Below are 13,522 nucleotides of genomic sequence, written 5' to 3'. Positions count from 1 at the left end.
GAGTCAGCCAGAGAGAGCTGTGGAGTGTAACGCGGGCGGTTTCCTTGGGAACGTGGGCGGGGGAGGAGGTTACTTAGCAACTGGGAGATGCTTAGAGGCCCGTAGCCAAGCAGTTAGCAAAAGTGCATTCCCAGAGCCCAGGGAACCAGCACTTAGGATCCTGGATTGAAGAGGCCAAATTGTAGTTACTCTCCGACCCCTTAGAGACTTTCTGACCTTAACCCGATCACCATGACGTCTCCCCTGTGCTGGGCAGCCGCGACGAGCACGGTGACTAGCCAGGAACCAGTTCCAGCGCCCTCTTCCAAAACCAAGGGCAGTAAGGTTCACCGTCCTCGAGGCAAGGCTATGGGCAGGGCACAGGCCTGGCCTGCACATCATTCCAAGACAGCAGCCTCCTTCCAATTGATGAAGTCTTCTGTGCAAGCACAGGTGCTTGAGTTACAAAGAAAAATCCAACTGTTAGGTAAGATGACTGCAGGTGGCACAGAAGGATCGGGGATCAACTGTGCCCACCCGATCTTCTGAGTAGGCACTATGTGGCAAGTGTTTCTCCAGCGTGAGTCTAGCTGACCAACTTGATGCAAACCCTCAAATTCGTTTGTAATTCTCATCTTTCTTTCCCATTTCTTTATAATCTCACCTCTTCTAATGTGAATATGGGTAGATGAAAAGCACAGATCCTAGGGTTTGTTTTTCCTTCTTTATTGTTCTGTATTGTGTTTTTGTGGACAGAGTGCAGTACTCTCAGATGCCAAAAGGCATTGGATCCCTTAGAGTTGGAGTTACAAGTGGTTATGAGCTGACCAGTGTAGGTGCTTGAAACTAACCTTAGGCTCTCTGCAGGAGCAGCAAATGCCCTTAACCAGGAAGCCATCCCTCCAGCCCAACTTTTATTTATTCATTAAATTATTTTTGAGAGTTGGCCTCATGTGGCCCAGGCTAGCTTGAACTCTAGGGAGACCTAGCTTCACCTCTTGGGTGATAGCATGTGCCACCAGGCCAACATTATAAGGTGCTGAGGCTGGGACCCCCAGGACTCTATGCATGCTCCTCAAGCACTTCGCTGAGTTATGTCTTCAGCCCCAAGAGAGTTCCTTTCTCTGGAGTCTGAATCCTTACTCTGCATATTAGTTGTTTGATCTTGGGGGATTCGGAGTCATCTAATTTTACTCAGTTTTGCCATTTGTAAAACGGGCACAGTAACTCTACAAGTAGGACTTGACATTCACAAAATGCTCAAATAGCGCATTGTTAAGTAGTAGGAAAGTGGAAACTAGTGGCTTCAGTTGGGGGAGATAATGCTACCCTTCTCAGAGACCAATTAGCAATGGCTACAGACTTTTTTTGGTTATCATTTTGCTGAGTGTAGGAGGGTAACTACTTGGGTTTAGTAAGCATAGGCAAGGAGAAGGCTTTATATGTTATTAGGCCTCCTAATACAGCCCCACAGCAAAGAATTATCAAGACCAAATATTGCTTATGCCAGAGTTTGGAAAAGCCTAGTGTGATTTTGCTCTGATTATTAAGAGGAAATCTCAAACCTAATAATGGTGGCTCACAGCTTTAATACCAGCACTCAGCAGGCAGAGGTGGGCAGATCTCTGAGTTCAAAGCCAGCCTGCTCTACAGAATGAGTTCCAGGAAAGCCAGGGCTATACAGAGAAACCCTGTCTCAATAAAACTAAAATAAATAAATACATAAACAATAAAAACACTGTCAATTGGACATGGTGGTCCTTGACTGTACTGAAGCCCTTGGAAGGCTGAGGTCAGATTACTGCCATTGGTTTGAGGACAGTATTGGGTATCTAGTGAGTTAGAAGCTATCCTGGGCTACAGAGTAAGACCCTGTCTGAAAAAGAAGGAAGAGAGGAAGACCAAGGAAACATAGGTCAGCAAGATGTCTCAACAAATGAGGACACTTGCTGCCAAGCCTGACGGCCTGAGTTTGTTTCCGGGAACTTTGCACGTCTGACCCTCCTGCCTTCATCTTTCTCGTGCTAAGAGGGAAAAGGTGTGCACAAGTGCGTTACCTGATTCATAGGATACTACAAGTTGATATTTTCATCCCGTCATAAAGTTAGGGGCTGGGGAGAAGACTTTGTTGGTTTTGTTTGTTTGGAGACAAAGTCTCTGTGTAGCCCTGGTCACCCTGGAACTCGCTTTGTAGACTTGGCTGGCCTTGAATTTAGAAACCTGTCTGCTGAGGTCTTCTGAGTATTAAGTCGTGCCACAACACTGGCTTGCTTATTCATTTTGTGCTGCTCATGATGAGACGCAGGGCCTCATGCAGACTAGGCATGGGTTACAGACATCACTGTATGGGTTTCATGCTTTAAAAAAATATTTTTTTAAATCTTATACATGTGAATGTTTTGCCTAAATGTATGTCTGTGTACCATGTGTATTCCTGGTGCCTTTGACCATAGGAAGAGAGTGTCAGATCCCCTGGAAATGAAGTTACAGAGTGTTGTGAACTGCCTTGTGGGAGCTGGGAAGCAAACCTCTGGTAAAGCTGTCCTCAACCACTGAGTCATCTCTCCGGTCTCTGACTTTTGCTTTTTGTTTGTTTCTGTTTTGTTTTTCGAGACAGGATCTTATTGTTTAGCCCTGGCTAGCCTCTAACTCACAGAGATCTGCCTGACTTTGCCTGATAAGTGACCCACCACACCTATTTAGCTCAGAAGGTTTTTGATTGATGTAGAATAACTTAAACATGTTTCTGGGATACATTGTATCATAACTAGATTGTGGTAATTGGTGTTGCCATCCTCAGACATTGTTAATGTTATTGTGTGGGACAGATAGTCCTTTGTGTAGCTATTTGGAAATACATGGGATGTTTTCTACTGTTATTACTCTACTGTACCTTAGGGCATCAGAATTCTTACCATGCACAAAATAAAATATCTGCTCTCCACAATCAGGGACCAGCACACTGTTCATTGGCTTGGTGGTATATATCAGGAGGCTGAGGCTGAGGTAGAGGCCTAACTACATACTGAGATCCTATTTAAAGAAACCAAACAAAAGATAGATTGCAAAAGGTCTTGAGTGGCAGGAATCTCAACACTTGAGACTTAGAGACGGGAAGATCAGGAGTTCAAGGCTAGCCTTGGCTACATAAAGGAGTTACCGACCTAGGCTATAAGAGACTTTCTCTCTGAGAAAAGCAAGACCAAAGAGGGTAATGGTGGCAGAGAACTGTCTACACAGTTGTGAGGGCTTGCTTCAAAATCCTGCAGACCAGAATTTCAATGGCAGCACCCACATAAAAAGCTGGGTGTTCCTGTAAATGCTTCTGACTTCAACTCCTACTTGGGTAGAGAATGGAGCTTCTCTGGGGCTTGTTGACTTTCAGCCTAGCAGAGATTCCAGCCCCACAGTCACAGAAAGACCCTACTTCCAAAAGGAATGGGTGGGGAATCAGAAAGATGAATCAGCAAGGAAGATACTGCTCTTACAGAGGACCCAAGTTCAGTTTTCAGCACCCATGTGTGGCAGCTCACTACCACCTCTACAGCTCCAGAGAACCCATTGCCCTCCTCTTCCTCATCTTCGTCCTCCTCTTCCTCCTCTTCCTCTTCCTCTTCCTCCTCCTCTTCCTCCTCCTCTCTTTTTCCTCCTCCTCTTCCCCTCCTCTTCCTCCTCCTCCTCTTCCTCCTCCCTCTCCTCCTCCTCCTCTTCCTTCCTCCTCCTCCTCTTCTTCCTCTTCCTCCCTTTCCTCTTCCTACTTTTTTTCCTCTTCCTCCTCTTCCCCCTCCTCTCTTCTTCTCTTCTTCCTCTTCCTCCTCTTCCCCTTTCTCTTCTTCCCATTCCCCCTTCCTACTTCTTTTCCTCCTCCTCCTCCTCCTCTTCTTTCTACTTGTCTTTTCCTCTTCTCCTCCTCTTTCTCCCCTTCCTCTTCCTCCTCCCCCTCCTCCTTCCCCGCTTCTGTAAAAAACTTCTGGGTCTGTAGCTCATCTAGTAGGATGCTTGTGTGGCACATTCCAATCCCAGCTCTTCATACTGGATGTGATATGACAGATGCACATCTGTAATCCCAGTTCTTGGGGGTCAGAGGGATGAGAAGCACAAGCTCAAGACCAGCCTTGACTCTATGATGAGCCAATGGCTCTTTGTGGCCAGCCCAGGCTACATGAAACCCTATCTAAAGACAAAACTAAAATAAACAAACAAGAAACCACCACCACTACCAAATGGGTCTTCTCTCTGGGAAGTGCTACCCACCTACCTAGTGACAGTGACCTCTGTCTGCCCCAGAGGGTGATCGTAAGGCCTTTTATGAGAGCTCACAATGGAACATGAAGAAGAACCAAGACACCATCAACCATCTCCAGGAGGAGACCAAGTCTCTCCACATGCAGCTAAAAGACCTGCTGCAGGTGAGGGTGCACAGGTGAGTGGCAGGGTTTGGGGCAGCAAATGAGTGACCTGAGGAAGTGACTGGGCTCCTCTCCTTGGCAGGGAGACTCCAAAGTGGTGCAGGCAATCATTCAGGAATGGAGGTCAGAGAAGCCGTACCTGAAGAACAGGACATGTGAGGTTAGCCTGGCCACCACCATCCCGTCCATCAGTCACCATCCTCATACGTCCGTCACTTCCTCCACGCTGGACTCCAGCTTTCCCGAGTTGCCTCTCTAGGCTTTCTCCTTACCCACTGCTGATCATTTATTCCCTCGATGAAAAACTTAACATTTATTTTCATATATGCAGTCTCAGGTGCCTCAGCACATGTGTGGAGGTCAAACAAAAATTTTGGGAGTTGGTTCTCCCTACCACGTGAGTTTTGGTGAGTGAACTCAGACCATCAGGCTTAGGCACAAGCACCTCTACCCACTGAGCCATCCTGTTGGTCCATCAGTAAAATCTTTATTAGATGTAAACCTTGTGGTGCTAATGTTGATGACCTCACAGTGATGAAGCAGAGCTTTCCCAGAAAGGGCGTGTCCTAGTGGAAGACTGACAGGTGTTTAGTGTAGGGTGAGTTCCTCTGTTCTCACCACAGAGAGGCTGAGCAGAGAGGAGCAGGAATTCACTGTGCAGCCTAGGCCACATAGTAAGACCTGAAGACCAGGGTTGTAGGGGATCTCAGTCAGGAGAGATGGCTCAGTAGTTAATAGAATGTATTGCTCTTGCAGAGGACCCAAGTTAGATTTGGGCTACTTGAGTAGCCACTTGAGGCTACTCACGACCGGATATAACTCTAGCTCCTAATCGAATGACACTGCATACATTTGCACATACCCTCATTCGTGCACATAATTAAATATGGAAATACATTTTTTTTCCTTTTCTTTTTTTCGGAGCTGGGACCGAAAGCCTTGCACTTGCTAGGCAAGCGCTCTACCACTGAGCTAAATCCCCAACCCCGGAAATACATTTTTTAAAAAGAGAGTGAGGCTGGGTGGTGGTGATGCATACCTGTAATCCCAGCACTCAGGAGGCAGAGTCAGGTGGATCTCTATGAGTTTGAGGCCAGCCTGGTCAACAGAGAAAGTTCCAAGACAGCCACTGCTACACAGAGAAACCTTGTCTTTAAAAAAAAAAAAAAAAAAGGCTAAAACTAGGAGATTGAAAAATATATTCACCACCAAGGCATTGTTTGTTTCTCCAGTTCTGATCAGCTCTTGCATCAGGGGTCTGATCAGACCTGTGTCTGTCTCCCTCCTAAGAATACCAGAGACCCCACCTGGACGGCCTTTCACCTGGACAGTCTCCCACCTGGATGGTCTCCCACCTGGACTGGCTTCCTGTAGCTACCCCCCCCCCCCCCCCCACCCCCACCCCTGTCTCCAGGTGGCCAGACAGGAGCTGCAGATTAGTGTTGCCTCCCCGGACATTGACAGAGCAGCCAAGTATATTTGTGTTGAGGCCACCGCAGTTGGTGTGGCCAGATGAGGGCCTGGCATTGCAGTGGTGTTCGGTAAATTGGTTATAGGTGATTCTAGGAACCTACCTCTCATGCAGTAGGTTTTCTCCATGCCATTCTGGATTTTCTCCATCTGAGGCCACAAGGTTTTTCTCTTTGGTGGTGCCTTGCCATGTGCCATCACCCTGTGGCCTCATACTAATGCCAATAATGCATCAGCTAAGCTTTATGAGTGAGAGGGAGAGAAGAGAGAGACAGAGAGAGAGGAAAGAAAGAAAAGGAAAGGAAACAAAAAGGAAAAAGGATACAAAACAAAACAAAACTCCAGGGCTGGAGCAATGGCTCAGTGGTTTAGAGCAGAGGACCTGGGTTTGGTTCCCAGCACCCACATGGCTGCTCACAGCTGTCTGTAACCCCAGCTGCTGGGGATCCAATGCCCTCTTCTGAATCCTGGCACAGATACACATGCAGACAAAACACCATTACACATAAAATTAAAGATGAAGTAAAAGTGTAAGTAATGTTATAGGAGATGAGCTAGGGACCTGAGGAGGCGGCTCAGTCAGTGACGTGCTTGCTGTGCAAACATGAGACCCTGAGCCTGATTTCCAGAACCTATATAAAAATCTGAGTGTGGGAGCTGGAGAGATGGCTTAAGGGCATTGGCTACTCTTCTAGAGGTCCTGAGTTCAATTCCCAGCAACCACATGGTGGCTAGCAACTATCTTAGTGGTTATGCCCTCTTCTGGCATAAAGGCATATATGCAGTCAGAGCGCACATACACACAAATAAATTAATTAATCAATTATTTAATTAAAGTCAGGCATAGTGCATTTGCCTTTAATCCCAGCAGAGGCAGATGGGTCTCTGAGTTCCAGGCCAGCCAGGTCTACATAGTGAGTTCCAAGACAGGGTAACAGAGAAAAACCCTGTCTTGAAAAACAAAAAACAAGGGTTTGGGGATTTAGCTCAATGGTAGAGCGCTTGCCTAGCAAGCACAAGGACCTGGGTTTGGTCCTCAGCTACAGAAGGAAAAAAAACAAACAAAAAACAAAACAAACAAAATTCTGAGCGCGAGCTGCAGAGATGGCCAAACAGGTAAAAGTGCTTATTGCTGAGTCTAGTGACCTGTGTCAACCTCTGAGGCCCAGATAGTGGAAGGAAAGAACCAATTCCCTCCCATAGGTTCTCCTCTGACCTCCACATGTGCCCCCCAAAAACATGGAAAGGCAAATGAAAATAAAGACATTGACTTCTGACCTCTGTGTACTCAGGTCCTGGAGCAGGTGCACGTGCGCAGAGAGAGACTGAAGGAGTGGCTGAGACAGTGGAGGGTTTTCCTAGCACACAGCCTGAAACCCCGCTGCTCTCCAGGGCCTCAGAAAATGGGGGTTCGATGGTGTACTGATATGATCCCAACACCCAGAAAGTCGACGCAGAAAGATCAGAAGTTCAAATTTATCTCTGGCTGCACACAAAGTTCAAAGCCAATCTAGATGTTATGAGACCATGTCTTAAAAAATATAAATAAATAAATATAAACAAATAAATAAATAAATGTAAAAGAGATCTGGGAATAGCTGCACACACAAGGCTCAAATTTTCCTATGGGTTCTCTCTCTCTCTCTCTCTCTCTCTCTCTCTCTCACACACACACACACACACACACACACACACACACACACACACACAATAGAAAAAAAAAGCATCAGATGCCAAGGGTTCTGGAAAGCAGGTAGGAGACCAGAGAGACAAGGGCTTCCAGGAGAACTCAAGGACTTGGGAGAGCAAGCTGAGGCTCTGTTCTCCATCCTCCCCTACAGCAGGCCCTGGAGCACCTGGAGCACCAGTTGAGGGAGAAGATGAACCAGCTGAATGCCTTACGACACCAGGTAATCCTTCGGCAGAAACGGCTGGAGGAACTGAGGCTGCAGCACAGCCTGCGGCAGCTGGAGATGGCAGAGATCCAAGACAGCAACACAGAGGCCGCCAAGGTGGGGCCTGCTGAGGGCTGCAGGGTCTTGGGGGAGGCATGGTGGGTGGAAGGAACTTGGCCTAGCCCTGCCGTCCCCTAGACCATGCGCAACCTGGAGAACCGGCTGGAGAAGGCCCGGATGAAAGCAGAGGAGGCAGAGCACATCACCAATGTGTACCTGCAGCTCAAGTCTTACCTTCAGGTAGGAACACTGGAGAGAGAGGGAGGGGAGGAAGGTGGACCTGACCAGGGACAGCAGTCACAGCCTTCCCTCTCTCCATATGCCAGGAGGAGAGTCTCAACTTGGAGAACCGGCTGGATTCCATGGAAGCTGAGGTGATGAACACCAAACATGAAGTGCAGGAGCTGAAAGTGGTGAACCAAGAGGCTATAATTGCCCGGGACATTGCCAAGGTACGTGCCTTCCTGCCCCAGATGGGGCAGGGGTGGGGGTACTTGCCTTCCTGCTCCAGATGGGGCAGGGGTGGGGGCCCTTCTCATATACCAGAGTTTTACAGGACTTTCCCTGGATAGATGGTGCTCTCTCTTCCCACATAAAACACTAACCACGAGGCTGGAGAGATGGCTCAGTGGTTAAGGGCACTGACTGAGGGGTTGGGGATTTAGCTCAGTGGTAGAGCGCTTGCCTAGGAAGTGCAAGGCCCTGGGTTGATCCCCAGAACAAAAAAAAAAAAAAAAAAAAAAAAAAAAAAAAAAAAAAAAAAAAAAAAAGGCACTGACTGCTCTTCCAGAGGTCCTGAGTTCAATTCCCAGCAACCACATGGTGGCTCACAGCCATCTGTAATGGGATCCGATGCCCTCTTCTGGTGTGTCTGAAGACAGTGACAGAGTATTCATATGAAATAAATAAATCTAAACATTAAAAAAAAAAAAAAAACACTAACCACTGACAGGTGGGTTGATGCATGCTTTTAATCTCCGTGTTTGGAGGCGGAGGCAGGATCTCTGTGAATTCCAGGCCAGCCTAGTCTACATAGAGAGTTCTAGGTCACCCTGGGCTACAAAGTTACAAAAATAAAATAAAACCAAACCCCAACCACTCCACCAAAGACCAACTTGGAGAACAATGAGTTTATGAGGCTTTCTTCCAGAACATGGGTGAGGGGGTCACTGACATGAAAGTGGGATCTCTAGAGGTCCATTCATCAGAGTCCCCTCATCAGAGTCAGATAGGGTTCCCATTGCTGTGAACAGACACCATGACCAAGGCAACTCTTATAAGGACAACGTTTAATCAGGGCTGGCTTACAGGTTCAGAGGTTCAGTTCAGTATTATCAAGGCAGGAGCATGGCGGCATCCAGGCAGGCACAGCTCTGTAGAGTTCTATATCTTGTTCTAATGGCAACCAGGAAAAGACTGACTTCCTCATTCAGCTAGGAGGAGGATCTCAAAGCCCACCCCCACAGTGACACACTTGCTCCAACAAGGCCACACCTATTCCAACAAAGCCACACTTTGTAATAATGTCACTCTGTGACCAAGCATTCAAACACATGAGTCTGTGGGAGCCAACCCTATTCAAACCAACACACCCATTCACTGTAACATGGGGGTGGGGAGGAGACTTGTGAATCTTGTTTCTTGAGCATTGTAAGCTTCATGGACTTCCTGAGCCTTGGGCCTCCCTCTCTCTAGTGGGGAGTGTTTCAATTCAGAGGAAATAGTTCAGGAATACCAAGAGAGCAGGGACTCTAGTCAGAATTCACTTGTCTTTACCCTCTCCTGGCAATCACATGCTGTTGGGTCTCGTGGTGCCCACTGTTCCACTATAGCTGGACAAGTGCCCGCCTGTCCCCTAGAACCAGCTGCAGTATCTGGAGGAGACTGCGATCAGAGACCGCAAGAAGCGTGACCATTACATAACTGACTGCAAGAAGCGTGCGGAAGAGAAGAAACTCCAGACGGAGCGTATGGAGCGCAAGGTGTGCACACCTAAGCGGGTAGGGCTTTGCCAGTTCAAACCAGAGGGTCCTCGTCCCCACTTTGTGTACACATCCTGAGGTAGAGGCTTCCGTACACCTGGCGTCTATCCTAACCCCTCCCCTCCCTGACTCCGCCCCCATTTGGCACAATGGTTCCTCTCACAACCTCACCTCAGCCTCTTTTCCAGGGACAGGCCATGGGCTCCAGTTCTGCCCTGAACTATCTGACCCTATTCTCATCCTTCCTCATTTGATTTAGGCCCCGTTCTATATCTGAGTGGGGGTCTAGCCACCCCCTCCGGAGACAACTCCCTTTTATGACTCTGGCTCCTTACCTGGTTCTGAGACCACCTATCTGACTCCTACCTGGATGCCTGAACCTGGCCCCAAGCCTTTGTCCCGTTCCCCACAATCTTAGCTAAGTCGGATCTCGGCCCCCGCCCCAAGCCCTTTATCTGGAGTTGATGTTGACAGTTCCCTTGACTGTCCCCCACTCTCAAGCAGACCCACCGAGACCACGTACTCCTGCAGTCAGAAGATACAATACAGGACCACCAACGCCACAAGGAGCAGGAGCTGCGGCAGCGCTGGAGCATGTACCAGATGGAAGTAATGTTTGGCAAGGTCAAAGATGCCACTGGAGTAGCTGAGTCGCATGTGAGTACCCTGGGCTCACACCAGGCAAGCAAATGCTCCTTTTTGCTTCCAGGTGTCCTCTCCTGTCTCCTCTGTCTCCCGCAGAGCTGTCCACCTTAGCCCTACTTCCTTCCACTCTTCCCCTGAGCTGACTTCTTTGGTATGTCGGTTCTGGGAGTTTTATTTATCAGGTTCCGTTTCTCAGACCATCACAGTGTGGAATGGTCTAGGATTCAGTGATCTGTCCAGGATCATGCCTATGGTGGAACCAGGGCCTTGTTCTGGGCCTACTCTTGGTAAGAGCGGTGCTGCCTTCCAAGACCTCGTGTATCTCTGCTGCATGATCCTGCTTTAGAACAGCACCCCCTCTTCTCCCTGTCCCCCACCAGTAAGTTTCTCCAGATTAGGTTCTCTGCTACTCCTCAAATGGGGTTCATTCCCAGGAGATCAGGGACTCTGACCTGTGAGATCATCTGTGAACCCATTTGCCAGTCCAAGGCCCCTTTGCAGACATGGGTCTAGAGCTGGTGAGACGGCCTAATAGGTAAATATGATTGCCCCCAAGCCTGACAACCTGAGTTCCAGCCCTGGGCCCCAAGCTGGAAAGTGAGAGCTTCCTGAAGTCCACACGTGCACCTTGGCACATGCCTGCGCAAACGGCTGGGAGGGCTCATCGGCCCCAGAGACACAATGTCTTTGCCCTATTGGGTGAGCTACCCCATCTGAGTTTGCTGGCACGGTAACTTTTGGATGGAGAGTGCTCACTGCTCTGCTGCCTCCCGCATTCTGATTTTAGCTGACTCAAATATAGGCAGGAAGGGGCATGGGGGAAGTACAGCCTTGGAGCAGTTAGGAGACTGGCCCACACTGTTCTCACATGTTGTTGTGTGACACAGACGACCATAGTGTTCTGGAGCCTCCCTGTTCCAGGCTCTGACCAGGGATATGTGGTCCGCAGGCGGTGGTGCGAAGGTTCCTGGCCCAGGACGAGACCTTTACACAGCTGGAGACTCTCAAGAGAGACAATGAACTGGCGTTGGCAAAGTTGAAGGAGGAGAAGCAGCGGCTCCAGAGGGAGCTGGAGAGCCTCAAGTACTCAGGGGATGCCACACTGGTGAGGTGAGGCCTCGGTGGCTGAGGGAGGCTGCGGGGACGCTGGAGTCAGCCATTGGCAGCTGCTGAACCTCACGGCTCCCGGCAGCCAGCGGAAGCTCCACGAAGAGATGAAAAAGGCATTCAAGAAGGAGGAGCAGCGTCACAGCGAAGTCCTGGAGCGACTGGACCGCACCTCGAGAGTCCTCCAGTTGGTCAAAGATTGCTTGGAGCATTTGGCCAACAAACTGAGTCACGTACAAGTGGTAGGCCCCGCCCTTGTAAATAACCCCCTGGGTAGACCCAACCCCAAGGAGCTCCGCCCCTAATGGCCCCTGCCCCTTGGAGCCCTGCTCCATCCCTGGAGCCCCGCCCACGTCCTCTCAGAGCATCAGCGCAGTTGGAGATGCCACAGAAGCCACAGGATCCAGCCCTGTTTCCTGCCCAGAATGCGAAGTCCCACACATGTCACTGTCTTGGTCCTACATCCTGGAGAAGCCCTCTTTTGTTCAGCCTCAAACTCTGACTCCATGGGCAAGACCAATCCATCCGCCCAACCCAGGGTTTAAGTGTCCCAACTCCAGTGGTGGTGCGGCTCTGGTTGAAGAAGGTCCCACTTTGTCCGCAAGAGCTCCATTTCTTCAGAAAACCATCCCCACACTGGCCTAAGTTGTGTTGTTAATCTCAAAGAGACCTCCCTGTTCTTCGGACAGCTCAAGTTCAAAGATTCTGCCCTCAAGGCAAAGCTTTAATTTGAGAGGCCCCGCTCAGGCGAGGTAGACATCTACCTCAAAGTTCTCCCTCTCTGTGAAAGGCCCCCTTGTGGGTGAATCGTGTCCCCTCCCAGGGGCACTGCATCTCTCAGCTAACTTGGCCTGTCCCCACTGCAGGATGATACCATATTGGCAGGAAAGAAGTTAGACCGGGAATCAGAGGACTACCCGAGCAATCTGCTGGTAGTTGTCCAGGAAAAGCTGCTAAAACTGCAGGAGCACCTGGACAACCAGGACGTGCCCGAGATGCTTCGACACATAGCAGACCGAGAGGTTCACACAGATCACTCCCGGGCCTGTGGGGATCAAGACTGGGGGTGCCGGGTGGGAGTCGAAAACCAGAGAGCAGACTGAGATAGGAAAAACAGGTGCTGGCTGAGGTGTGACCTTCATAACCAAAATAGAGAATCAGGGACTGGGTGGATCGCAGGTGGGAGGGCTGGAGAACCAGGGATGGCCTATGTGCAGGTCCTTAGAAACAAGGCTTGAGTGACAGGGTAGTTCTGCTGGGGAAAAGGATGCAGGGAAGAGTGGGAAGTGATCTCCACTTAGAATCCAGTAGAGTTGTAATGTAAGGTGTGAGGAGGAGGTGGGATACAGCTTCACTGCAGTCCCCACACCTCTCTCCTGCCTCCCCCACAGTTCCTGGCCACGTTAGAAGGAAAGCTGCCCCTGTACAACACCCGCATCCTTCTGCCCGTGGCTAGTGTCAAGGACAAGTTCTTTGGTCAGTGTGAGTCAAAGGGGACGAATGGGAGGGCAGGAGGTGGCCTTACCTCAAGGACAACCCACCACTCACCTCTGCCTCTCTGTAGACGAAGAGGAGAGTGAGGATGATGACCGTGATGTAGTGACCCGCGCTGCCTTCAAGATCCGTTCCCAGAAGTTAATTGAAGCCCGCAGCAAGAAGCGCAATAAGTCGCGCAGATCTTAGACTCTCAATCAAGTCCCATCCGATGCCTCCGGGACTCTAGGGAGCCCTCCGACCCTCTGGGTCCACCTACGGGTGTGTGTGTCTGGGAGCCTCTGAGGCTCCTTCAAGGTCTGGAGGAAACTCAAGCAGGGAGCACCGCAGGCCAGTAGCGCCCGGGGGAGAGAAAAGGCCGAGCCAGAAGTTCCCACAGTAAATCTCCCGAGGCCGGTTGGTGCCCGCCTCAGAATCGCGCAATAAAGGTCACTGACCAACCCCCTGGGTATTCACCTCTTTTTGACCCTGCACCGCCCCC

At 49.7% G+C, this 13,522-nt stretch overlaps 1 protein-coding gene across 1 annotated transcript; it reads left to right on the top strand.

Annotated features, from left to right (window-relative positions):
• The first annotated feature begins 144 nt into the window (after positions 1–144).
• On the top strand, positions 145–13,482 carry Ccdc151 (coiled-coil domain containing 151). Its single transcript, XM_032911348.1, has 13 exons — positions 145–466; positions 4,267–4,388; positions 4,471–4,548; positions 7,700–7,870; positions 7,952–8,053; positions 8,140–8,265; positions 9,673–9,795; positions 10,300–10,452; positions 11,390–11,550; positions 11,633–11,789; positions 12,414–12,569; positions 12,939–13,023; positions 13,112–13,482. The coding sequence occupies exons 1-13, from the start codon at positions 232–234 to the stop codon at positions 13,228–13,230; spliced, it is 1,788 nt and encodes a 595-aa protein (XP_032767239.1). The 5' UTR covers positions 145–231; the 3' UTR covers positions 13,231–13,482.
• Positions 13,483–13,522: the final 40 nt, after the last annotated feature.

Source organism: Rattus rattus, chromosome 8, assembly GCF_011064425.1.
Source record: "Rattus rattus isolate New Zealand chromosome 8, Rrattus_CSIRO_v1, whole genome shotgun sequence".
Lineage (NCBI taxonomy): Eukaryota > Metazoa > Chordata > Mammalia > Rodentia > Muridae > Rattus > Rattus rattus.
The sequence above is the reverse complement of the archived record's forward strand: the minus strand, read 5'-3'. Positions and strand labels throughout refer to the sequence as shown.